Source organism: Mesoplodon mirus (genome assembly GCF_964341445.2).
Source record: "Mesoplodon mirus genome assembly, chromosome: 11".
Taxonomy (NCBI): Eukaryota; Metazoa; Chordata; class Mammalia; order Artiodactyla; family Ziphiidae; genus Mesoplodon; species Mesoplodon mirus.
Window position 1 is genome coordinate 60,563,910 of NC_138987.1, and position 26,696 is coordinate 60,590,605.

The 26,696-nt window shown below is 49.4% G+C and overlaps 1 protein-coding gene and 1 long non-coding RNA gene across 2 annotated transcripts; one reads left to right on the forward strand and one right to left on the reverse strand.

Annotated features, from left to right (window-relative positions):
- Positions 1-5,587: 5,587 nt before the first annotated feature.
- Positions 5,588-20,725, forward strand: ESYT1 (extended synaptotagmin 1; the record flags this gene model as incomplete). Its single annotated transcript, XM_082635900.1, has 31 exons — positions 5,588-5,971; positions 7,586-7,627; positions 7,798-7,932; positions 8,037-8,110; positions 8,227-8,299; positions 8,456-8,545; positions 8,717-8,772; positions 9,198-9,321; positions 9,410-9,586; positions 9,705-9,787; positions 10,082-10,130; positions 10,261-10,347; positions 10,450-10,542; positions 12,341-12,412; positions 12,593-12,679; positions 13,997-14,146; positions 14,458-14,613; positions 14,743-14,919; positions 15,075-15,157; positions 15,283-15,331; positions 15,439-15,528; positions 15,661-15,756; positions 16,025-16,096; positions 16,189-16,275; positions 18,217-18,357; positions 18,467-18,621; positions 18,728-18,826; positions 18,910-19,041; positions 19,117-19,222; positions 19,451-19,500; positions 19,696-20,725. The coding sequence occupies 31 exons, from the start codon at positions 5,588-5,590 to the stop codon at positions 19,733-19,735; spliced, it is 3,309 nt and encodes a 1,102-aa protein (XP_082492026.1). The 3' UTR covers positions 19,736-20,725.
- On the reverse strand, positions 12,699-26,666 carry LOC309812254. Its single transcript, XR_014295308.1, has 3 exons — positions 26,388-26,666; positions 23,239-23,430; positions 12,699-13,199 (listed from the first exon to the last, which is right to left on the reverse strand). It is a non-coding gene; the product is annotated as an uncharacterized lncRNA (long non-coding RNA).
- Between the last annotated feature and the right edge of the window lie 30 nt (positions 26,667-26,696).

Sequence of the window (26,696 nt, forward strand, 5' to 3'; positions counted from 1 at the left end):
GTCCTCTCTTCTGCACAGCACAGGTTCCAGCACTGGCTTTGGAAGAAAAAAATACCCTGTCCAGAGGGGAAGCCAGGAAAGATTGGGAAGTGGGTGGCCAGGAGAGAAGGCCTGATAGGAGCCTTCAGATAATTTGGGGCCTAGCTGAGTTAGACAATACAGGAACTGCTCCTGGGCCCATGGGAAGGCGGGGACCATAGTACTCCAGCCCAGAGACTAGGGGAGCATTCATTACCTTGGCTTGGCCTGGACATCCATAGGGCAGGGCCCACCACGTTCCAAAGAAATAAAAAAATATATTTTTAACAAATGGAGGCAGTGGAAACTTGCTTAGATATTCTTTGTGGAAGATGGGAGCAGTAAATAGATCTCCTGCCAAAATGAAATAAAGACCTCACTCTCACATAGTGGTAAGGATGGATGGAGGCCAGTGAAGAAGGGTAGGGACCCAGAACAAGATCAGATGGGGCTTTGGGGAAGGTACTTCATGAGGTAAAAACATTGGAGCCACCTAGTCTTGTTTAAAAATAGTCCCATCTGTTTTGGTTTCTATCTGCACATACTATTCCCAGGTTGCCTTAGTAACCAGGGCTCCTAAGGTCATTTAGGGGGCAGGTACTAAGAAGGGTGGATGTGCTGGGAAATGGGAATGGGATATGTATCGACAGATCCTCCCCTTACTCAAACAGAGCAGGGCAGGTGGCAGTTGCTCTCTGAGTTGACAGCAGTGGATGTAACTCCTACCCCATCCCTTCCTCAGTCACCAGTGCCTTAAGCCTTCAAGGCTTAAGAGGTGCTGGGGAAAGGAGAGTTCTTCTGCGGACACAAGCCTCAGGGTTCGTCCCTTTCTTCCCCCTGCCTCCACATAGAACCACAGAGGTTTTAAATCCAATTAAGAGTCAGTAAGGCCAAGGGTCCCAGTAGCCAAACCTCAGTTCCTCCTCAGCTCATGGCTGATGGAGGGGAAACAACTCTAGTGTCTAGTTTATGGGACAGTGGATTTGGGGGTAGAGAGAGTGATCCTGGTTTGTTCTTTCTGCATCATATCTCCTGCTACCTCTTGCTCTCTTGTCTGGTTGATCACTCAGGTTACACCTGGGGTTGGAGATGGTGGGCTAGGTCAAGGCCAGTCATTTAAAAAAAAGGTGGGGCGGGGGGGGGCGCTGCAGCACTAAAGACTAAAAATGGGCAAATACTGAAATATTGTTTGTGGATTCTAAAAACCACACATTGATAAGCTTAATGTTGATTTTCTGGCACAATTCTGGTTTATTAAAAGAGATGGTTTATGAGCATTTAGACAAATGTGATCATAGATATCAACATGAATTCATCCTAGCCAAACCCTGACAAGCAAACTTTATTATTTTTTTGCCAAGTACCTCTAAAGAGATAGATTCGGGAAACTGTAGATGTCGTATGTACTTTATTAATGTGCTCCAGCTAAAGACCACCAGGAATACACCTGCAATTGAACAAGGTGGGTTTAATGCTCATTGCAGTGATGGAGAGAGGATGCCGTTTGGAACCACGGTGTGTCTTTCAAGAGGGTGTTAGAAAGGACCCTACAGGACTTGAACTTCATTAAGTGAGTTGGGGGAAGGTTCAAGGAAGTGGAGCTTCAATCTAAATTGAGTGCTGTCAGGGAAGCAGGGGAAATTCTGTAATTGCATATCTTTATCTTATCTAGAAAAAGGGCAGACTAAAGTGAAGCTGAAGCTGCATTAGCTGGGAGAGGGGGATGTTTGGTGTTTTGTGGTTTGCACACTGACCTTGTCTAGTGCTTAAACAAAATTGTGAAGTGATCTTGTTTTTTGTTTTTTGTGTTTTTTTGCAGTACGCAGGCCTCTCACTGCCGTGGCCTCTCCCGTTGCGGAGCACAGGCTCCGGACGCACAGGCTCAGCGGCCATGGCTCACGGGCCCAGCCGCTCCGTGGCATGTGGGATCTTCCCGGACCAGGGCACGAACCTGTGTCCCCTGCATCGGCAGGCGGACTCTCAACCACTGCACCACCAGGGAAGCCCAGATCTTGTTTTTTGCCTCACTTCATCACAGTCACTGAGTACTCTTGTCTGATATTGGTGTTTTGTGAGATTGTGTCCAACAGTACCTGTGAGCCCAGGTCAGCTCCTAATAATTCCAAAGCCTAGCTGTGTCAGGCCAGTTCCCAGATGTCAGGAACTGCTTTCCTCTTTCTCACCTGCTAAGTCATTGCAGATAAGAGAATAATTATGGGTCAGTTAACAGTAGAGTTTGATGGAATCAAAACTGAACATTTGTGCCTAGTAAATGTTGATTAGCCCATTCATGTTAGAGAAATCTCTAGGCTCTAGTGATATACCCAAGGGCTATGGGTTTTTTTTTAATTGTATAAAAATATGAAAAGCCCAATTACCAACAGTAACACAAGGAAACACTAAGTAATATGGAAAGTGTCTGTAACTTGTATTGACTAAATTAATCCAAAGGGTCAATTTGGATTGGCCGACCTTCCCTCTAAAAATTGCTTGAGCCTATCTGAGAAACAAATGCAGAGATCTATATTAGCAATAATTCATGTGAGAACAACATGGGACTTCCAATTGGCTGCAAAAAATTTAAATCTTATTCTTGGGCTTCCCTGGTGGCGCAGTGGTTGAGAGTCCGCCTGCCGATGCAGGGGACACGGGTTCACGCCCCGGTCTGGGAAGATCCCACATGCCGCGGAGCGGCTGGGCCCGTGAGCCATGGCCGCTGAGCCTGTGTGTCCGGAGCGTGTGCTCCGCAACGGGAGAGGCCATAATGAGAGGCCCGCGTACTGCAAAAAAATAAATAAATAAATAAATAAATAAATCTTATTCTTCATAATATGTCAGTTAATAAATACCAAGAGGCTGCTATATTCTAGGTACCTTTCTAGAAACTCCATAAGGGTAAAAGAACCATAGTTGTGCATTGTAAATATAGTAGTTCTACCACGTCTATCTGAGTGGAACCAGTTCTAAAGTAGTGTGTCTTCTTCTAAATAGTTTTTGCAGAGGGCCATTGGCAAACCAGTGGGGTATCTGAAAAAAACTGGCAAGAGAAGACTGAGGGTACACCCAATAGATGTCTTCAGATATATGAAGGGCTACCTAATGGAGAAAAAGGTCCTGTGTTGCTGCATAGGAAATAAGCAGAGAGTTCTAGAAAAATTGCAAACATGTGAGTACTTAATATAAACCAAGGTACTGTGCTAGGCACTTTACATGCAATATTTCACTGACACAATGGGCATTATTATTATACTTGTTTTGCAGAGGAGAAAGACTTAAAGAGGGTAATCAACCCAAGTCTCCACAACTAGTAAGGAATGGAACTAGGAATCTCTTCAGGCAGTCTGACTCCAGACTTGGCATAAGAAAGTTCTAATGATAGAGAGCCATCCAGCAATGGGACCACTACTTTCCAGTAACTTACAAGGAATAATACAGAGGAAGTTTCCTCAAATCCCGTTGCCCCTTCTTGGAGAGTAGGCTGGGACCAGATTACCACATCCAACCCTGGGAGGCAACTGTAGTTTACATATAAATGCAGATTGCAAAACCAGGAAGTCTAAGTGCTCTCCTCGCTTAGACACTTCCTCTAACAAATGGCCATCCTTTTTCGTGTTACCCACTTACTGCTTATCACCACCAGGTGGCACCTGGGCAGCAGAATTGTCAATGGGCGGGGACCCATCTTGTTTACTTGTTCTGGTGCCTTGCAGCTGCTGATTCTGTGGCTCCTGGGCCCCAGCTGGGAAGAGACCTTCCCGGGGATGAGCTTTTGTCCTCCATACACTGTCTTCAGTAAGAGGATCTGATGATCTAGATAGGATGAGAAAGGGGAAAAGTTTGAAAAGGAACTTCCATAGGTCACCCTCTTCATCCCCCAGCCTAAGGGATCCCTTCCCCTACTCCAGTGTTTGGCAAATTTCAGTTTATAGGGAGGTTTCCTTCTGAGGATGTTCATCCATTTTCCTGCTATAGTTTTGGTTCATCAAGTCGGTGGGCACTCACCTCCTCCAAACTCCTTGAGCTCCTTTTTTACCTGCTCATCTCAGAATACAGAGAACATAGGCGGCAGATGGAAAACTGTTCCTTACACAGTTCTGCAAACTGAAAGGAGCAGTTTAGATACTGTTTCAGAGAAGTAGAGAAAGGGAAATGAGAAAATTTAAGATTAAGGGAGGGAGCCTGGGCAGGGATAAGTTTTAAACAGCTTTGATGAAACATAGCCTGATGAAATCTATGCCCTGCAGAGCCAGATAAAATTTAACAGCTGTAAACCAAACAGAGTAACACAAGCCCCACATACATCGCATTAGAAGGTAATCATGACCAATCTGTCCCTCCTGGGCTTCCAATCAGTCCAGTTTCTAAGTCCCTGGACAACACTACACCTCTAAGTCCAGTTAACTAGTAACAGGAGTCATCATCAATATACCCTGCATTTTTTCCTTCCTAAACCTACACAGTGCGATGTAGAACTTAGTTCTACATCGGACTGTATGCTAAACCTTCCTTATAACCCAGGCAAATGAGAAACAGGATTGTCTCATTACTCTTGATTTCCCATTTTCGTGTCCTAGCAGTTCCTCAGGGTCAGGAATTCTTGGAAAATGTAATCATTTCTGCGGCAGCTGAGACCCCACCCGCCTTGGAGCCAATTTAGTTTTAATTTGCTCTTTAAAATAGAGATGACATTCTTGGCGATAGAATGAACTAACTTGGAGATTTCTAAAGAGAAATAAAGCCTCACTTCCTATTCACTCCGCTTTTTTCCCCCCTCCCTCTTGCCTGAAGGCTAGATTATCTCAATTCTGTAACTTGAGTTCTCCAGTTTTCTCTAGAGTCTGTCGTTACACTGCATAGACAAAGTAGAGGACTGGGAACAGGATAAACAGGGTCGATCATCGAACACTTTCATTCCAAATAGGGTAATTTCCTTTCCTTTTGTAAGGACAACCAGCAAAAAAAAAAGTGGAAGGATAAGGAATGTGCTTAAAGTATGAAAACGTGGGAAAGGAGACAAATGAACATGTAGGAATCGCCGACCAAGTTCTGCCAAACCGTCTGAAGGGAGGGGAAGGAAATCCCGACGCTCCACAACCCCTCAACTTCGCAACTCCAGCTGTCTCTAAAACAGTAATTGCCGGTGCGACTCTGCATGACGTCATACCATAGGCACTCCAATCCCACGTGGGGGAGCTCCTGGTCCCGCCTCTCCTCTTGAAATGGTACGCCGCTTCTCCTCTTTCTGGCTAACCTCATGCTGCTCTTTAGCCTTTTTCCTCCTTTTCCCGCCATCCTAGACCGCCCATCTTGGCACTCCGGTCCAATCAGGAAGGTCCTGCCTCTCCCGAGCCCTTTCCTCTCCCCGAGACAGGGGGCGGGGTTTCGGTCTTTTGACTCCACCTTCATCTATGCGGCACGGGCCAACCCGAACCGTCAGAACGAAGGGGCGTGGCTTTAAGTCCCCTCCCCCATTCTGGGGTTTATGGTTTGTAGGCGGGGAATCTGGTCTCAGAACTAGGCAACCTCTGGCAGGTCTCTGGGTCGGGCGGGTCCTCCCAGAGGTAGCAGCATGGACCGCTCTCCTGGAGACTGCCCCAGCCCAGTGGACCAGCCCTACGCTCCCTCCGAACCCTCTGACCAGCACCCCACTGCTCAAGCAGAGCTGGACCAGAGTTCTGGGAACCAACCTGCCGGCCCAGGCGCCGCGGGTGAGGCCTTGGCGGTGCTGGCTTCGTTCGGGCGGCGGTTGCTGGTGCTGGTGCCGGTGTACCTGGCCGGGGCAATAGGACTCAGCGTGGGTTTTGTGCTCTTCGGCCTCGCCCTCTACCTGGGCTGGCGCCGGGTCCGCGAGGAGAAAGAACGGAGCCTTCGAGTAGCGCGACAGCTGCTGGATGATGAGGAGCGGCTCACGGCGAAAACTCTTTACATGAGCCATCGAGAACTACCTGCCTGGGTGAGCGACCACCCTCAGTCCTCAGTGCAGCATAGTCCCCTTCTTGCCCCTTAGTTCTCGGGCTCTGCCCCCCTATCCTTAAAGTCAGCTCCCCATCTTGGGACGATGGGCCCCAGACTTTCTCCTTTGGCTCGCTAGCCTCTTGCTTGCAGGGACGCGCCACTCTTTGGACCGACTACCCACTACCCGCCCCCGCTTCCACACGCCCAGATCCCGATTCTTCCACAGAATCAGGACTTCTTCCTCTACGCTTGGGCAAGAGCAATAACATCTGGGGAGCCCGTCTCAGCCGTGGCTCTTCCTCCAACCAAACCGCTCGAACGCCCCTCCTCGTTTCTGGTGCCACTCACACTGCTCCTGGGCGTCCCTGTTCCCGTTGCCGCTCAGTGGGTTCCCTCCTCTTTCCTGTCCTCCCCAAGACTTTTTTTTTTTTTTTTTTTTATCCTATTTAAGGCCATAAGGTTCTCCCTTTTCCCGCTCTTATCCCGAGACCCTCCCCGGGAGCATTGCCCAGTCGAGCCCCCGCGCCCGGACGGACCCTCCGGCCCTAGCCTTCCAGCCTCAGGCGGCCTGGCCGCAGCGCAGCGGAGGCGGCTGCTGGACAAAGGGCGGGGGTACTGGGGGGAGGGTAGTGTGACTGCTGCAGTGCCCGCTGCTCGCACTCCACCGCCCCTGGCCGGCCCCACCCTTTTCCGGACTGCGGGCTGCGCCTGCTGGGTTGGGGCCAGGACCCTATTTCTACGCCCCCTCTCCTGTGGTAAGGGCCCCGGATGGCTTCTCTCCGGCCTTGCAGATGCCGAGCCCGTTACCCGGCCCTTCCCGGCCCCTCCCTTGCTGCTCCTCCCAGCAGAGGTGCCTGTCTGGGGGAATCAAAGTTGACACTAGGCAAACACAGCTATGCTTCCCAGACCCTGGACTGGGGAGGAGAAAGGGGGAGAAATGGTCCCATGGGACTTGTAGCCCAGGCAGCAAGTCTCTGTTCTTCCTACTTCTCATCACGGAAACTAGTTTTCCTCCTAAAGCAACTACCCCTCCTCCTCCCCCAGGACAAAGCACAGGTGTCCTTCCTTCCCCATCAAAAGAGTCAACACCGATTAAAAAGAAAGAAAGAAAACACCAGCCTGGGCCTGTATAGCTCTTCTGGCCCCTCCCTAACACAGGAGCCGCATCCTGCTTCACCTCTTGGTGTAGAAGCCCCAGTTCGAGGGGCAGAGGGAAGGCTGGTAAAAGGAACCAGGACTTACCCAATCCCAGGATTTCCTCCTCAAACTCTGATTTGTCAGGACCTCCCCCTCCGGAAAGAATGTGCCCTTCTCTTCCCTCCTCCTCCTCCTCTCTGCCCCAGCAGCTGTCATCGTTTCACATCCCTGAGCTATCCGCAAAGCAACTTTGTGTGGCTGACACTGTCAGCTCCCTTTGCCGAAGAGACCTCAGGGCCCCAAACCCTCTGGAGGAATGAATCCTCAGGACATCCCGGCCCCTCCCCCCAACCCCTGGGTGTGAGGAGGCCCTGTCACACTTAGGTTTCCTTAGTGAGCATCCACCTGGCATCTTAGTAGGAAACTACGGGCGGAGGATAGTGCTCCTCACTATCTCCATGTTCTCCACCTCCAGGTCAGCTTCCCAGATGTGGAAAAAGCAGAGTGGCTAAATAAGGTGAGGGTTGCTTGTCTTGGGTTTTGTTTTTCCTGAGGGGGAATGGGGTTCGCTCTCTTGCCAGACCCTGCCACGCTTCAAATCTAGCCTCCCCATGGGGAGGAGTCTGAAGGAACTTGCCTTTAGAGGGAAGGCAGCGCTCTCCTATGACAAGCTCCCTTTCCTCCCAGATTGTGGCCCAGATCTGGCCCTTCCTGGGCCAGTATATGGAGAAGCTTTTGGCCGAAACTGTGGCCCCAGCTGTTCGAGGATCTAACCCCCACCTGCAAACATTTACATTTACACGAGTGGAATTGGGTGAAAAGGTACGTGTGTAGGAGGGAAAGTAACGACAGGGAAGAGATGGGGCAGGGGAGATGGGTGGCCCAAAGGGGCCTTTCCCTCCCCTCTCAAGCATTCATCTCTGCAGCCACTGCGCATCGTAGGAGTCAGGGTTCACCCTGGTCAGAGGAAAGAACAGATCCTGCTGGACTTGAACATCAGGTAATGCCACTCACCATTCTTCCCGATTCCCTTTCCTGGTCACTCTGACTACTTCACTCCCCTTACCCACTTCAGCCTAGTACTAACCCTCTGTTCTCTTCCTCACCAACTCCCAGCTACGTAGGTGATGTACAGATTGATGTGGAAGTGAAGAAATATTTCTGCAAAGCAGGAGTCAAGGGCATGCAGGTGGGGCAGATGTCAGGGGCCTCTATAAGAAGCCTTTGCCCTAAGTTTCATTAGATATGGGGAAGTGGGAGGTTGGGAAAACCAAGGCTGGGGAGGTCTGGGAGGGAAAGAAGACCGTTTCTGAGGAAAGGCTTTGTTCGTCTCTTCCTGCCCCAGCTGCAGGGTGTCTTACGGGTGATTCTTGAACCACTCATTGGGAACCTTCCTATCGTGGGGGCTGTGTCGATGTTCTTTATCCGACGCCCGGTAAGGGAAAACGTTGAGGAGGGGTAGGGAAGCGGGGGAAGCAGAGAGGCCTGGAAGCTATGGGGAATGGGGGAGGGAACTGACAAGTAGGCTGAGGGTCTGGCAACTGTTGGATGGGTGTGACCGTGCCACCATATGCTCTGTCCCGATTCCCCTGCTCTTTGCTTCCAGATCCTAGATATCAACTGGACAGGGATGACCAACCTGCTGGATATTCCAGGACTCAGGTATGAAGGATTTATCGAGTACCTGCTAAGTGTTCCAGCCCTGGTTTGGGGGTTTAAGGGATATAGAGCAGTAAAAGATGCAGCTGGTGCCCTCCAAGAGGCTTCACCCTAGTTGGAGAGATCAGACAAATACCCCTGAAAAGTTTCATACTGTGATTTTTCTTCTGTGGGGGGACTGTGCATTTTGGTAGAGAATGAAGTGGGCTACAGACTCCTCAGCCAGGGCAAAGGGCGAAAGAAGAGCTGCGATGGCAGTGAGGAGGAGACGGAGCAGTAGGTGGGAAATCAGGGCAGAAGAGAAGCAACAAGGTATTTTCAAGAAAGGACTTCCCTCCAGCTTTAGGTCTCTTGGTTCTGGGAGACACAGTTGGCGGTGGGGAAATATTGACACACTCACTCACCTCCTTTTCCACTCCCCCATTCAGCTCCCTCTCTGACACCATGATCATGGATTCCATCGCTGCCTTTCTTGTGTTGCCCAACCGATTATTGGTGCCCCTTGTGCCTGACCTTCAAGATGTGGCCCAGTTGCGTTCCCCTCTTCCCAGGGTATGGTCTCTCCCCTATTAGATAGATCCTTCTCTCGGGAACCCTGTGGTGCGTCTTTAATTTCTCACGATATGATTCCTACCCTCAGGGCATTATTCGGATACACCTGCTGGCCGCTCGAGGGCTGAGCTCCAAGGACAAATACGTAAAGGGCCTGATTGAGGGCAAGTCAGACCCCTACGCACTTGTGCGAGTGGGCACCCAGACATTCTGCAGTCGTGTCATTGATGAGGAACTCAACCCCCAGTGGGGAGAGACTTATGAGGTGGGAGAGCCAACGAGTGGGGCTGTGTCAGATGGGGGAGGCTCCAGGAGAGTTTGAGAGAATATGCTGATTGGATGATCTTCACACCTGCGGACCCTTATCCCTCTGTGTTCTTCAGGTTATGGTACATGAGGTCCCAGGACAGGAAATTGAGGTGGAGGTGTTTGACAAGGATCCAGACAAAGATGACTTTCTGGGCAGGTGAGACTCTGCCTGTGTTAGGATTCTAAATCCCCAGGGCCACCAAGGTGTCAGAGGTAATTATAATCCTTTTCCAGGCCTGGGAATCATATTACCATTTTCCTTCCCAGCCTTCCCACCCCTCATCCCCACCACGCACACATGCATATATATTTCCCGAGGGTAAGAAGGGAGTCTGAGATGTGCCAGTTATTTCTGTGTGGATGAGAAGCGGGCCAGTGAATGACGTGTTGCTAATTATAACACTCCCCTCTTTTCCCTTTCACTGCCATCATCACTACCACCACCCCCCAGAATGAAGCTGGATGTAGGGAAAGTATTGCAGGCTGGAGTAATGGATGAAGTAAGTTGAGAGAAGAGGAAGGTGGAGGGTGCTGTCCCCCACTGTGTAGACGGTGGTTGCTACATTGGTGGGGAAGAGATTGGGTGTGTGTATGATCTCTACTATACCTCACTTCTACCTTTCCCTCCAGTGGTTCCCTCTACAAAGTGGGCAAGGCCAAGTTCACTTAAGGCTAGAATGGCTTTCGCTTTTGCCAGATGCAGAAAAACTGGAGCAGGTAACCAACATTGAAAACAGGAAGCTAGCAGGGGAGAAATACAGAGCTGGAAGTATGGGGGGCTGGAGGGATGAGGGTCTGACCACTACCACCCCACACCAGGTTCTACAGTGGAACCGAGGAGTCTCCTCCCGACCGGAGCCCCCATCAGCTGCCATCTTAGTTGTCTATCTGGATCGGGCCCAGGATCTTCCTGTGAGTGTGGCTTCTGAGGGCAGGTGAACAGGAAGCCATGGGTGCAGCATTCCCCCACTCTCCCTTACCCCAGCCTGCTCTGCTTCAGTAGCAACAACATGTAACACAAGGGTTCCAAAGAGGGGATCAGTCATCTCAGGGGAAAGATTTTGTTTTTTTTAATTAATTAAATTTTGGCTGCGTTGGGTCTTCATTGCTGTGTGCGGCCTTTCTCTAGTTACAGCGAGCAGGGGCTACTCTTCGTTGCAGTGTGCAAGCTTCTCATTGTCGTGGAGCACGGGCTCTAGGCGTGTGGGCTTTGGTAGTTGTGTCATGCAGGCTCAGTAGTTGTGGCACGTTGGATTTCAGTAGTTGTGGCTCGCAGGCTCTAGAGCACATGCTCAGTAGCTGTGGCGCACGGGCTTAGTTGCTCCACGGCATGTGGGATCTTCCCGGACCAGGGCTCAAACCTGTGTCCCCTGCACTGGCAGGCGGATTCTTTTTTTTTTTTTTTTTTTTGCTGTATGTGGGCCTCTCACTGCTGCGGCCTCTCCCGTTGCGGAGCACAGGCTCCGGACGCGCAAGCTCAGCGGCCATGGCTCACGGCCCCAGCCGCTCCGCGGCATGTGGGATCTTTCCGGACTGGGGCGTGAACCCGTGTCCCCTGCATTGGCAGGCGGACTCTCAACCACTGCACCACCAGGGAAGCCCCTTTTTTTTTTTTTTTTAAATCTCATTAAAATACTTGAATCGGGGGCTTCCCTGGTGGCGCAGTGGTTGAGAGTCCGCCTGCCGATGCAGGGGACACGGGTTCGTGCCCCGATCCCGGAGGATCCCGCATGCCGCGGAGCGGCTGGGCCCGCGAGCCATGGCCGCGGAGCCTGTGTGTCCGGAGCCTGTGCTCCGCAACGGGAGAGGCCACAGCAGTGAGAGGCCCGCGTACAGCAAAAAAAAAAAAAAAAAAAAAAAACTTGAATCGGTTTTAGTGAGTTGTATTTTTTTTTTAATAAATTTATTTATTTTTGGCTACATTGGGTCTTCGTTCCTGTGCACGGGATTTCTCTAGTTGAGGCGAGTGTGGGCTACTCTTCTTACAGTGCACGGGCTTCTCATTGCAGTGGTTTCTCTTGTGGAGCATGGGCTTTAGGCGCACGGGCTTCAGTAGTTGTGGCACGTGGGCTCTAGAGTGCAGGCTCAGTAGTTGTGGCACACGGGCTTAGTTGCTCCGCAGCATGTGGGATCTTCCCGGACCAGGGCTTGAACCCGTGTCCCCTGCATTGGCAAGTGGATTCTTAACCACTGCACCACTAGGGAAGTCCCGTGAGTTGTATTTTTAAATTATCTATTTAATCGATGTCTTCTAACTATTTGTATAAAGTTGTTCGTAATATTCTCTTACAATCTTTATTTATTTATTTATTTATTTTTGGCTGCATTGGGTCTTTGTTGCTGTGCGCGAGCTTGGTCTAGTTGCGGCGAGCGGGGGCTACGCTTCATTGCACTGCACGGGCTTCTCACTGTGGTGGCTTCTCTTGTTGCAGAGCACAGGCTCTAGGTGCACAGGCTCAGTAGTTGTGGCTCGCAGGCTCTAGAGAGGAAGCTCAGTAGTTGTGGTGCACGGGCTTAGCTGCTCTGCAGCATGTGGGATCTTCTCGTACCAGGGCTCGAAACCGTGTCCCCTGCATTGGCAGGCGGATTCTTAACCACTGTGCCACCAGGGAAGCACCAGGGGAAGGATTCTGATGACAGCTCTCCTTCCTTCACTGAAACAAAAACAGAAACAACCAAGATAGTGACTTCTGAATTCTACCCCCCACAGCTGAAGAAGGGGAACAAGGAGCCCAACCCCATGGTACAGCTGTCAATTCAGGATGTGACGCAGGAGAGCAAGGTGAGGGCCAGGACAAGGATATCACCGTGCCAGGTGTCATGTGTGTGTGGGGACAGGAGGAGGGAGGACTGTTCTTGGGATGAAGTGTTCCCTTTAGGATGCCTGTAAGAGGAAGGGTTTTCTGGAGAAACAGGACTGGGATTGTGGCGTGTACCTTGATCACATCCTGCACATCTCCAGGCTATCTATAACACCAACTGCCCGGTGTGGGAGGAGGCCTTCCGGTTCTTCCTGCAAGACCCTCGAAGCCAGGAGCTCGATGTGCAGGTGAGAGAATCACCTATCAGTCCCTCCTGGATACCCTAATCTGTCTTCTCAGATCTGCACCATTTCTTCTCTCCATCTTCTCCTTTGATCTCTCTTTTCTCTTCTTGTTTTTTTTTCGGCTGTGCCGTGTGGCTTTCGGGATTTAGTTCCCTGATCAGGGATGGAACCCAGGCCCTCGGCAGTGAGATCACAGAGTCCTAACCACTAGACCGCCAGGGAATTCCATGATCTCTATTTTCAGTCCATCTACCTAGACTCTCCACCTCTTTTACTCTCCACGGTTCCCCACGTGTCTCTCTAGAATCATTTTTATAACAGAATTGTGCACTTAAAATGAGTGATTTTTGTGGTATGTAAATTATGCCTCAAAAAATTATTTTTTAAAAGAAGAGAAGGGGACTTCCCTGGTGGTCCAGTGGTTGAGACTGTGCTCCCACTGCAGGGGGCACAGGTTCAATCCCTGGTCGGGGAACTAAGATCCCATATGCTATGCCGCACAGCCAAAAAATAAACAAAAACCCTGTTAAAAGAAGAGAAGAACATATTGAGCACCAGCTAGACACCTAGCACTTTTTTTTTCTGGTTTATTTTTATTTGATTTTAATTTTTAATTTTACATTGGAGTATAGGGTTAGCACAACATTGTGTTAGTTTCAGATATACATCAAAGTGATTTAGTTACACGTATTCATATACCTATTTTTTTTCAGATTCTATTCCTATATAGGTCATTACAGAGTACTGAGTAGAGTTCCCTGTGCTATACAGTAGGTCCTTACTGATTATCTATTTTACATGGAGTAGTGTGCATATGCCAGTCCCAGCCTCCCAGACCGTCTAGCCCTTTTAAGGTCATAGAAAAAGCACAAAACACAGTATCTGCCCTCACGAAGCTTACTGGCTAGTTTCAGAGAGGAGACAAACATACATAACCATCTAAGAATGATTCAGCATTAATCACTGGGAGTAAAATACCCATAGTGTAGTGCTTAGGATGTGGCCAGAGGAAAGTACAGAGGCTGGAGTAACTAGAGAGTCTTTGTGAAGGAAGTAGGATTTTCAGAGGGCCTAAAGTATCAGTAGGATTTAAATAGGCAGAGGAGAGCAGAATGAGAACTTTCCAGGTAATGAGACCAGAAAGAGCAAAGGAGGAAGGGACTGTAGAGTGGGCAGAGGACTGTAAAAGGATGGCCTGGAGTGGAGCAAAAGGTTTGTGATTGGCACAGAGAGAATGGAGCTGCAGCTGTGTCATCATTTCCGCAGTCTACCTCCCTTTTCCCTAATCCCTCACTCCATCCCCTCCTCCTGTGCCTACAGGTGAAGGATGACTCCAGGGCCCTGACTTTAGGGGCGTTGACCCTGCCTCTGGCTCGCCTGCTGACTGCCCCTGAACTCACCCTGGACCAGTGGTTCCAGCTCAGCAGCTCTGGCCCAAACTCCCGGCTGTACATGAAACTGGTTATGAGGGTATGGAGGTAGAGGGGAAGGGCCTTGTGGATTCCTTGTGGTATGAAGAGTAAGCAAAGGGGATCCTCTACGATGAAATGAGCTAGTGTGTCTGGAAGCATCTAGCAGACGCACAAAAAATGTTTGTTGATCTAACATGGTGTCTGAGTAGGGTGAGTGTGGAGTGAACCCCCTAGAGATAAGCACAGCCAAGGCAGGGACCTGGTTTCCCTGTCAGAGCCCCTGCTCTGCCCCCCCGCTGCCCCCACATACCTTGCCTGCTGGTGGCTAAATGCACTGCTTTGATTTGACAATCACACTACCCTTCCCAGCTCTTGTACTTGGATACATCAGAAGTGCGCTTCCCTGCTGTGCCTGGTACTCCTGGAGCTTGGGACCTGGACGACGAGAGCCCCCAGACAGGCAGCAGTGTGGATGCCCCACCTCGACCCAGTCACACTACTCCTGACAGTAACTTCGGGACGGAGGTAAGTCTATATCTGGAAAGTACTGGAGTCTGTTTGCCCACCCTGCATGCACAAAGCCTGTTTCAGGATTGGGTCTGACAGTATTCTCTCTTTGACTGCCACCTGGTGCCCCATCTGTCCCTTTTGCAGAATGTGCTTCGGATCCATGTATTAGAGGCCCAGGACCTGATTGCCAAAGACCGTTTCTTGGGGGGATTAGTGAAGGGGAAGTCAGACCCCTATGTCAAACTAAAGCTGGGAGGACGAAGCTTCCGGAGCCGTGTTGTTCGGGAAGATCTCAATCCCCGTTGGAACGAGGTCTTTGAGGTCAGAATTGAGGGCTAGGACTCTTCCCAGTCTTGCCCCATTCCTCCCCCAGCTCTGAGAGTGGTCCAAAAAACTTCTGGGGTTCAGTTGATTGGGGGAGGTATCCAGTCATTCTGAGAAGAAAAGGAAAGGATCCCACTATTTTCTCCAACTAGGTGATCGTCACATCAATTCCAGGCCAAGAGCTAGAGGTTGAAGTTTTTGACAAGGACCTGGACAAGGATGACTTTCTGGGCAGGTGAGGCGGGGGTGGGGGGGGGTGGCATCCAGTGGGGAAGATGGGCTGGGCCTCTGTAGACCTTGGAGACAGCAAAGACTTGGCTCTTGACCATAGACCTTAATTTTAATCTTTCTCCTCTACAGGTGTAAAGTGAGTCTCACAACAATCCTAAACAATGGCTTCCTTGATGAGGTGAGCATGGAATTAGAATCAGCAGTCCTTCCTGATCTTGATGCATGATTCATTCTCATAGTCCCTGTCCCCACACCCCCAAGTCTTAACCCTGCCCACTCCCACAGTGGCTGACCCTGGAGGATGTCCCATCTGGTCGCCTACACTTGCGTCTGGAGCGTCTGACCCCCCGTCCCACTGCTGCTGAGTTAGAGGAGGTAAGGAAAGATGCTGGAGGATGGAAGGGACCCAAGATGGGTCAAGGTAAACTCTTCTATGAGCTTTTAAGGCATATGCCAGGCCCCAGAGTGTCAGTTACCACTCCCCAGCTCCCATGTGTCCATCCCCAGGTGCTGCAGGTGAACAGTTTGATCCAAACTCAGAAGAGTGCAGACCTGGCAGCGGCCCTGCTCTCCGTCTACCTGGAGCGGGCTGAGGATCTGCCGGTGAGATATGCTCCCCACGCCCCATAGCTCCCTGGCCCTTCTACATCCCTCAGGTTTGGATGCTCCTAGTGTATTTGGAATAGTAAATTCCTAATTCCTCTCTCCCAGGGTGGTGCTGGGGTGGGAAGAATTTTCTGTTGGAGGCCAGGAGGGTGAGAGCTGTCAAGTGATAATGGGGACATGGGCCACTGGCTGTGGATGTAATTTGTGAGGCGAGGGGGGAATCTGCCTAACTGGTCCAAATTTAAGACTAACGTTCTCTTTCCAGCTCCGAAAAGGTACCAAGCCTCCCAGCCCTTATGCTACTCTTGCCGTGGGAGATACTTCTCATAAAACTAAGGTATTAGGAAATGCTGCAGGACTAAGAATGGGAGGGATGAGAGGCGTAGAGGAGAAAATGTCAACACTGATCATACCCCTCATCTCCACCAGACTGTTTCCCAAACGTCAGCCCCTGTCTGGGATGAGAGTGCCTCCTTTCTCATCAGGAAACCAAACTCTGAGAGCCTGGAGTTGCAGGTACCGTAAATTCATTCCACAAACATTTTGCAGATTGCTCTCACAGGCCAGGCCCTGAACCAGGCACAGGGCATTCAGAGATAAAAGATGTAGTTCTTACCTTTTTGGAGCTCACACTCTTCTTTTAGGAGAAAAATAACCATAGAATACTTCCTGACTGATAACTGCTGAGGTAAAGGCAGTGTAGGGAAGAAAGGAGGGGTTCTAACTCAGACAAGGGAAAAGGTGAGGTAAGAAAGATAGTAAGAAAGGCATCCTTAGCTTAAGGGTAAATATGCCCTGACCAAGAAAAGAAGGACAGGAAAACTCTTAAGGCTGAGAAGGGAATGGAGGAGAAAGAAGGCAAATTATACATTATAGAGGCAGGAAAGAACAAGATCACAAAAAAATTATGCTAAGAATTTGGATTTTATCCTAAAGGCATAGGGAAACATTTGAAGGAATGAGAGGTGGCATCCAGATTTGCATCTTAGGAAGATGGTGTTGACATCAGGGTAAAAAAATGAACTGGAGGAAGGCAGCACTGGAGGCAGGTAGGTCACTTAAGAGACTGTTAGAGTAATTGAAGTGAGAACTGACAAAGGCCAGTGTTTGGCGGTTATTTTGACATGGAGGGGGAAGAGGAACAAAGAACACCTAGGTGTTAACTCCTGGGGTTTTAGTGTGGATGGACAGATAAAGGTGCCATCGCCAACACCAGGCAGGAGTCTTGAAATTGAGATCTCTGAGGGCTGTCCAAGGGGAGACAGCCATCTGGAAGGTAGATCTGTGGCCCATTGTGGTGTTCCTCCCTCTCCCTCTTTGAGCATCACGAGCAAGCAACAGGTAGCAGCTGTAGTCACAAGCGTGAGTGAGATCTCTCAGGGCGTGTGTAGAGTGAAAAGAAGACAAAGGTTGGACATGCTGGGCGCTGCAACAGAAGGGCAGAGGGAGGAAGAAGAGCACTGACGTGTAGCCAGGGTGGTGGGACGCTCCCCCGGAGAGAGTGGGTTCCAGAAGCCAAAAGAGGAGTGTTTCAAAAGACAGGAAGCGGTCAAATGTTACTGAGAGGTAAAATTAGGTGACTGAAAACTATTCACTGACTTTGAAAACTAGGAGGTCACTGATGACTGGAGCAACTTCAGTGGCTGGAATGGAGTAGAAGCTAGATTTCAGTGGGTCGAAGGGTGACCGACAAGTGAAGAGGTATGGGGGGTGGGGAGAGGATGGGGGAAGGTAATACAGGAGTGCTGACCTTCTCTATATGGAGTAAGGAGTCAAATAACCTTCCAAAGTTGATAGAACAGTAAGTAGAGAATTACATGAATAGAAACCAACAGAATGTCAAAGAATGCGACTATTAACAACACTGGCAGAGGTAGAGAAGAGATGTAAATGAGCTCAATTTGTCATCTTGAATAGCAGGGCATCAGTAGATATTAAAGTTGGCAAATTATGAAATAGAGATATAGACATATTAGTTAGAATTATGCCAGAACAAAGAAAATAGGAAGGGCTCATTACATTTGGAGTATGGACATGAGGATAGGATGGGCAGGAAACAATTTAATTCTATTTTTACTGTTCTTTTTTCTACCCTGTGCAGGTATTACTGGGATAATTTGTGAAAGCTTAGGAAGTAAAGATAGTACAGTCTACTCTGGTTAAGAAAGGGAAGCAGGGAAGTGGGACCAGCAGCAACTATTACCACGGCTCCCCTGCCCTTCTCTCCAAAACCACTCAAGTGTCCAAGCATTTGGACCTGGAATGCCAGGATTAAATCACTTCTCTTTTTTTTCTTCTCCGGCCTCGCTCTGCAGCTTGCGGGATCTTAGTTCCCCGGTTCCCCGACAAGGGATCAAACCCGGGCCCTGGCGGTGAAAGCGCCAAGTCCTAACCACTGGATCGCCAGGGAACTACCTAAATAACTTCTCTCTTGACGGCAGTCCTGTTGCTCCACAGGTTCGGGGTGAGGGGACTGGCGCATTGGGCTCGTTATCCCTGCCCCTCTCTGAGCTCCTCGTGGCTGACCGGCTCTGCTTGGACCACTGGTTTATGCTCAGCAATGGTCCAGGGCAGGTGCTACTGAGAGCACAGCTCGGGGTGAGTGCCAGGAGACAGTGGGCAAGGGGAGGGAGGGCAGGAGCAGAGGGCCGTGTCCTTCTAGCCCGGGAGTGGAAGGACTCTGCGTGCTGCTTTCTTGTCTACCTAGATCCTGGTGTCCCAGCACTCAGGGGTGGAAGCTCACAGCCACAGCTACAGCCACAGCTCCTCATCTCTGAGCGAAGAACCGGAGCTCTGGGGAGGACTCCCTCACATCACGTCCTCAGCCCCAGAGCTCCGGCAGCGCCTAACACACAGTGACAGGTAAAGCGCTGGGACAGAAAGATGGGACTCAGTCAAGGATATAAAGGATAAGCTACAGACTCCCGAGGCACTACCTTCTCCCACCGCTGTCTCCATCTCTCCGCAGTCCCCTTGAGGCTCCAGCCGGGCCTCTGGGCCAGGTGAAACTCACCGTGTGGTACTACAGTGAAGAACGCAAGCTGGTCAGCATCGTTCACAGTTGCCGGTGAGACTCCATCCATCACATCCTCCAGGTTCTCCCCATCCCTCCCCTCACGTTGCCTCATCACCTCCTTCCTCCTGTCACAGGGCCCTTCGACAAAATGGACGGGATCCCCCCGACCCCTACGTGTCACTGTTGCTACTGCCAGACAAGAACCGGGGTACCAAGAGGAAGAGCTCACAGAAGAAGAGGACCCTAAATCCTGAATTCGATGAACGGTCAGTCAGTGAGCATTCAAGTGAAGAGATGGCAGCTTGGGAGGGCCCCTGCCCCTAACCCCAGTCCCTCCTCAGGTTTGAGTGGGAAATGCCCCTGGATGAGGCCCTTCGGCGAAAGCTGGATGTCTCTGTGAAGTCCAGCTCCTCCTTCATGTCAAGAGAGCGTGAGCTGCTGGGGAAGGTAAGAAGAGGGTAAAGGTGGACCAGGTAAATGCGAGAGTTAGAATTTGCTGGTGGAAAGGCTTGTAGTCCCTGTTAGGGAGTAAGCACCCTGGTGACACTACTTTACAGATGTACTTTACTACCCAATTACCTCTGCACTGGTTTGGGACCAGAAGTGTGTCAGGGTAGGACATGGCCTTTGGAGACATCAAAAGTAACATCTCACCTCTACTATCCCCCAACACAGGTGCAGTTGGACCTCTCTGAGATAGACCTTTCCCAGGGTGCAGCCCAGTGGTGAGTGTCTGATGAGCTGGGGATGGGCCTGGATTCTTAAGTAGGAAAAGTCCCAATCATAGGAGGGAAAAAGGATGCAAGGCAAGCTGAGAACCACTGATCCTCTGAAGTATAAGAGCCCTCAGATCTTGTCTCATTTATGAGGGGACCCAGAAGTCATCTTTCTACCTGAGCCCTCTCTGCTTGTTCCCACAGGCATGACCTCATGGATGACAAGGTCAAGGGCAGCTCCTAGGAGCCGGAGGTCACCAGCCTGACTGCTCTGCCTCCTCGCCTCGCCTCTCGCTGCATCACCGCCTCCATGTGATGAGCCTAAAGGCTGGGGCCCGAGGGCAGAGCCTGCACCCCTCAGCCCTCTCACCTCCCAGGCCCATGCTAGGGCCTTTGCGTGACCAAAGAGGAGGCCTGTACATTACCCTTTGCTGCACGGCCTTTATCCTTCTGGGCTCCTGGGGCAGGGATGGGAGCTGGCTATTTCCTGCTCTGCCTGCACATTCTCCTTTCTGCCCAGCTCCTCAGGGCCTTCTGTGTCTGTGCCTGGCCACTGGCAGTGGCATTAGCTCATGCCAAATACAGCTTTTTTTTTTTTTTTCCCGTACGCGGGCCTCTCACTGCTGCGGCCCCTCCCACCGCGGAGCACAGGCTCCGGACGCGCAGGCCCAGTGGCCACGGCCCACGGGCCCAGCCGCTCCGTGGCACGTGGGATCCTCCCGGACCGGGGCACGAACCCGCGCCCCCCCGCATCGGCAGGCGGACTCTCAACCACTGCACTACCAGGGAAGCCCCAAATACAGCTTTTTGAAAGACCTTTTTTCTCCTTCCCAAACAGCAGTCAGGGAGGGGGGAAAGGCTCTCCAGCTGAGAGCCTCTTGGACTACTGCATGCAGCCAATGTACAGCCACCCAAACCCCATGTCCAGTTCTATACCCATTTTCCTCAAGCCTGTCCTGAAAATTACACCTGCTATGTTGACTAGGGCCAGCCAGTCTCTTGAATCACTCTGGGAACAGTAGATCCCATCAAAGCCTTCAGGTAGCCAATATCAGTCTTGGTGTGGGGCCTCTAGCTGGTGCCGTACAGGGGGCTTTGGAGGACCCAGGACAGCAGAGCCAATTTTTTGTCCAGGTGCCTAGGCTGTTAACTCACTGACTAGAAATGAATCTCTTAGCTTTGTACCAACTCTGCCAATCCACTGTATCTTACATTAAACGTTATACTCAAATCATCTGTGGCTCTTTTCCTTAAGGGCAGAGAACCCAGCCTACCCATCAGGTGTTTATTCCAAGTGTCAAAAGCCTTTATTCAGTTCACAAATGATGTCTGTTTCTATTTTTAACAACTGATGATCAGTTTATTTAAAAAGTTGATTTAAACATCTGCCTTGAAGTCACCATGGTGACTTCAGCCTTGACTCCTGGCTCAATACTGATGGAAGTAACCTTATTAACAATCGCAGAAGGACTGTGCGTGTCACTGAGTCGCTGTGGATCCTCATCCGAGAAATGATCCCAAGTCCTAGAGCCTTCACCACAGGAATTTTCCTTGTAGTTATTCTCACAGTCTTCGTGGGCATCCGTCCTTTCCCTTTGAGTCTTTTCCTTTGCGCCTCTCATCAAGTCGGCACATACCTTCTCCAAAGACATTACGCTGCAGCTGCTTAGAGTAATTCTAAGTGAATCTCCACCTCTGGTTCTCAGAGTCTCTCTTTAAGAGCCAGGCCGTGGTGCAGCTTCCTGACCGACTTGTTCCTCCGCGAGAGTGAACAGTGGTGAGGTAGGCGCAGGTGGACCGGAGCTCCCTGCAGCTGAGACCGCTTCTTAGAGATTGAGTCAAGTTCATTAGTGGTCAGAACCTACTGTGGGTGCAACCACCAAGATTGTTGGTAGCGTTGAGGGTGGTCAAGGGACCTGTGTGAATGAGCTGCTATTGAGTTTCTGGTGAGATTCATTCCCAGTCACAGTGATGAAGTCTGTTACCGATTATCATCCTCTGGGCTTTCCAGGGAAAGGATTCCTAAACCTGGTGAACTTGGAAGCTCTGTGCCACAGCACAGGGTCACAGAGTATCAGTGGCATGTTCAGCCACATCCAAAAGGGCTTAAGGCCCCATCTGATGGGCAGCTACATGAGAAGTACTTTATACCCATTCAGAGCTGCTCACCCTGAACTCAGCTCCTTTCAGGACCCTTCCTGGAATGCAAGCTAGAGAAGCTGTGCCCTATCCCTTCTAATTACCACGTGAAGGGAGAGTGAGATGGAGGAAGAGTGAACTACTGAAAACTGAGTCACTGGAATAGGAACTTGGAGATTCCATAACTGCCTCAGGGGGGCTTTATCATCTTCTCTGGAACTTAAGATGCTGTCCACTGGGAGGAGAGGAAAGGCTCAAGGGAAAGAACTAAATTCAGCTTCCAAGGAGTTGTCAAAATCCACCTTATTAGCAAAAGCTGAATTTAAACTCTATGGCATTGGGACTTCCCTGTTGGCACAGTGGTTAAGAATCCGCCTGCCAATGCAGGGGACACGGGCTCAATCCCTGGTCCAGGTACATCCCACATGCTGCAGAGCAAGTAAGCCCGTGTGCCACAACTACTGAGCCTGTGCTCTAGAGCCCGTGAGCCGCAACTACTGAGCCCGCACGCCACAACTACTGAAGCCTGCGCCCTCTAGGGCCCCCGTGCCACAACCACTGAAGCCCGTGTGCCCAGAGCCCGTGCTCCGTGACAAGCGAAGCCACTGCAATGAGAAGCCCGCGCACCACAACGAAGAGTAGCCCCAGCTCGCCGCACCTATAGAAAGCCCGTGCGCAGCAACGATGACCCAACACAGCCAAATATATATATATATATATATATATATATATAAATAAAAGAAACTTTATTAAAAAAATAAAAATAAACTCTATGCCATCAACTAACTCAGCTCCTAATTTTTTTCCCCAATAACTCCTTGGTACTCACTGCTGGTTCTTCTGCCATGTCTACTTCCTTCCCATCAACTTAAGAGCCTTGGCCATGAGCAAGAAGTCTCTGTTGCCCTTCCCCAGACCCAAAAACTGAAGGGGTGAAAACCCCCAAAACACAGGGCAGAGGAACTTCTATTTCTAAGGTCTCTCGTTTTATTATTCAATACTGGGCATGTAGCCCAAGGCCTGCTGTTCTAGCTGGCTTCAGAGATCTTGCAATGTGTGATTTTAAGAAGCACTCTTTACCTAGTTCATCACTTCCAAGTAATTACAATTCCAGAAAACTAAAGGACATGGCACAAATCCTTCCATCCCAGAAGGGTCCCTACTCTTTCCCAACCTTTTCAAGTTCACGATACATAAGAGAAGAAGTACTGATCTACATATTAAATACAAGATGAGACACAATTCAGTACACTGTTGCTCTTACACAAAGAGGAAGTAAACTAAGGGTCATTAATCACTGGAATTAAACAAATGCTAATTTCTCATTTCTCAAACAGCTGGTCTTTGACACTGGCACATGATACCTACCTCTTCCAGAGAAAGGCAGAGATGACGGCATATGGGTACACTGTCACTGATGTTTACAAATACTGCCCTCTTGGAATGTGGCTTTATTGGCCCAAACATGCTGTAGTTAACTGGGTGTGGCAACACATTTGTCTACCCGCCATTTGCCCCTCTTCCCTACATACAGAACCCCAGAGCATTCTTAGTGGCAGTGTGCCAGCCCCAAGGGATTAATCACAAGCCTCTCTGCTGGATACTCACTTTCCCAGCCTCCACTGCAACTCAGAGTGGCTCTGTGACCCAGCTCTGGTCCATAAGGTGTAAGAGGAAGTCACCTGGGGATGGAGCGTCAACAGAAGCAAGCCCTCATTGCTCCCTTCCTTTCTGCTTGGGTCATTAGTGGGAAGATGTGACGCCTGGAGCTGCAGCAGCTTTCTTTAAGGCCTGAGGTCACTAACACAAGGAAGAAAAGCTAACATGATTACAGGGATACATATTTTATAAATTAGAGTTATATCATAACCTGCTTTTTTCACTTAACACATAAGCATTTTTACACTTCATTAAATATTCCTTGAAAATATAATTTATAATGGTCACAATGTGTACAGTTCCTTAGAATGACTGCCCCACAGTTTAACTGATTCTCTATTGTCAGAAATGAAGGTAGTTCTGCTTTGCTATTCACTGTGGGAACACAAAAGTATACACATCTCAAATGATTTTCTTAGGATAAGTATAATTGGTGGGTCAACTTATGTACTTTAATGACTTTTTTTTTTTTTTTGGCCACGCCACGTGGCTTGTGGGATCTTAGTTCCCCAACCAGGGATTGAACCCGGGTCCTCAGCACTAAAAGTGCAGAGTCCTAACCACTGGACCATCAGGGAATTCCCTAACGACTTTTATTTTATTTTTTTAAGTTTTAAATTTTTTTTTTTTTTTAATCTTTGGCTGCGTTGGGTCTTCGTTGCTGTGCGCGGGCTGTCTCTAGTTGCGTCAAGCAGGGGTTACCCTTCGTTGCAGTGGGCAGGCTTCTCATTGCAGTGGCTTCCCTTGTTGCGGAGCACAGGCTCTAGGTGTGCGGGGCTTCAGCAGTTGTGGCATGCGGGCTCAGTAGTTGTGGCTCGTGGGCTCTAGACCGCAGGCTCAGTAGTTGTGGCACATGGAAGTCCCCTAACGACTTTCAGTACAGTCTTCCAAACTACATTCTAAGGAAATTATATGAATTCTCTACTCGCACCAGCATTACACAAAAATGTTTTCCTATATTCTCTTTTGGATATTACAATTTAAAAAATCTTTGCCAAATGGGGCTTCCCTGGTGGCGCAGTGGTTGAGAATCTGCCTGCCAATGCAGGGGACACGGGTTCGAGCCCTGGTCTGGGAAGATCCCACATGCCACGGAGCAACTAGGCCCGTAAGCCACAACTACTGAGCCTGCGCGTCTGGAGCCTGTGCTCCGCAACAAGAGAGGCCGCGATAGTGAGAGGCCCGCGCACCGCGATGAAGAGTGGTCCCCGCTTGCCACAACTAGGGGAAGCCCTCGCACAGAAACGAAGACCCAACACAGCAAAAATAAATTAATTAATTAATAAACTCCTACCCCCAACATCTAAAAAAAATAAAAATAAAAAATAAAAAATCTTTGCCAAATGATGGGCAAAATTTTGCCTACTTTTACAGATTTTCCTGTCTCTTCCCTCCCTATCAGATTACCAATTGTCATTTCTTGGTGTAATTAGTAAGCTTTCTCTCCAGTAGCAGTCCCTCTACCTGTCAATTTTCTGATCTTCGGCAGGAATTCAGAAAACATTTGTGGAGCATTGCACTAGAAAGGTACTACTGAAATGTAAAGGTAAGACTGCCCTAAAGAACTAAAAACCAATCTGACACACAAAGCAAAGGCAACAAAAGCAAAAATAAACAAGTGGGACTACATCAAGCTAAAAAATTTCTGTATAGCAAAAGAAACAACCTAATGAATGGGAGAAAATATTTGCAAATCACTTATCTGATAAGGGGTTGATATGCAAAATATATAAAGAACTCAAACAACTCAAAAGCAAAAAAAACACAAATAACCTGTTTAAAAAAATGGACATAAGATCTGAATAGACATTTTCCCAAAGAAGACATACAGATGGCCAATAGGTACATGAAAAGGTGCTCAGCATCACTAATCATCGGGGAAATGCAAATCAAAACCACAATGAGATATCACCTAATACCTGTTAGAATGACTATTATCAAAACAACAGGACTTCCCTGGTGGTGCAGTGGTTAAGAATCCGCCTGCCAATGCAGGGGACGTGGGTTCGATCCCTGGTCCGGGAAGATCCCACATGCCGCAGAGCAACTAAGCCTGTGCGCCACAACTACTGAAGCCCACACGCCTAGAGCCCATGCTCCACAACGAGAAGCCACCGCAATCAGAAGCCCGCACACCGCCAGGAAGAGTAACCCCAACTCGCTGCAACTAGAGAAAGCCCGCGTGCAGCAACAAAGACCCAACGCAGACAAAGAAAACAAAAACAAAAAACAGACAACGATGCCACAACTAAGAGGTGGTGCAGGCAAAATAAACAAACAAATAAATATATTTTTTACAAAGCTAGAAAGTCAGATGATGCCATAACCACTTCTACTTGGCAAACTGCCAAAAGGCGGCCATAAACGAAAGGAGGAGGAGTAAAAAAATCAGATCAACCACATCTTCGAAATCAACTTCTGTGAGTGATGAAAGACACTAAAAGGCATCTGTTATACCCTCACCCAGTCTTGTAACCAACCATATTGTACAACCCATTTCTGTTCTTCCAAGCTTTCCCCAACCAGCAAACATCACTTCTGCACTGCCCATAAAGTTAACTTATGCCTCACCTTTCTGACCTCCCGAGGGTTTTCTACTCTGACTCACTGCCTGCAGGGCCATGCAAGCCCCAATGTCCAGCAAGGTATGCCGCCAGGGCATTTACTGATCCAGCAAGTGAAGTTGGGCCTGCCTGGGCTGGTTCCCTCCTGACACAGATGAGACCTTTGAAGAACATCTGGGGGATGTACAACACAGGGAATATAACCAATATTTATAATAGCTATAAATGGAGTATAACCTTTAAAAACTGTGAATCACTGTTGTACACCTGAAACTTCTGTAATATTGTACAACTATACCTCAATTAAAAAAAAAAACAGATCTAAAAAACAAACAACCATCTCCGGAAAAGAGATGTCCAATGCTGGGAAGAGATGTCTTATAGAGTCAAGGGCTGGAGAACCCAGTCCTCCACTCCAAGGAGACCTGTGAGGAACCGACAAGGTGGCTGGCGCATACGCGGCGCAAAATGGAGAAATCTCAACTTAGAGACTGGGGCAGGTGATCTGGCTTAATTCCAAAATTTAACACTTACTTCGACTACCAGTTCATTTCAAAAACTGTTCCAAGTCACACGGCAACTCAACAGCTTCTGTTGTCTTTCTACCAAACCGCAAGAGGAAGCTAGAGACCGCACCACTCTGCCCCGGGCAGTAAATGCTTCCTACTATTTGACCTCCACCCGGCCGGCTGCAACTGCAGCCTTTCCCCTAGTTCTGCGTTCTCACCAGTGGATTCAGGAAAATATCCCCGCCCACACTAAACGCGCAACGCAGGCCTGAGCAAGGGAGATATCCTGAGGGACCGCGCGCGGTTTTAGGGTCAGCGAAGAGGATTGTAAAGT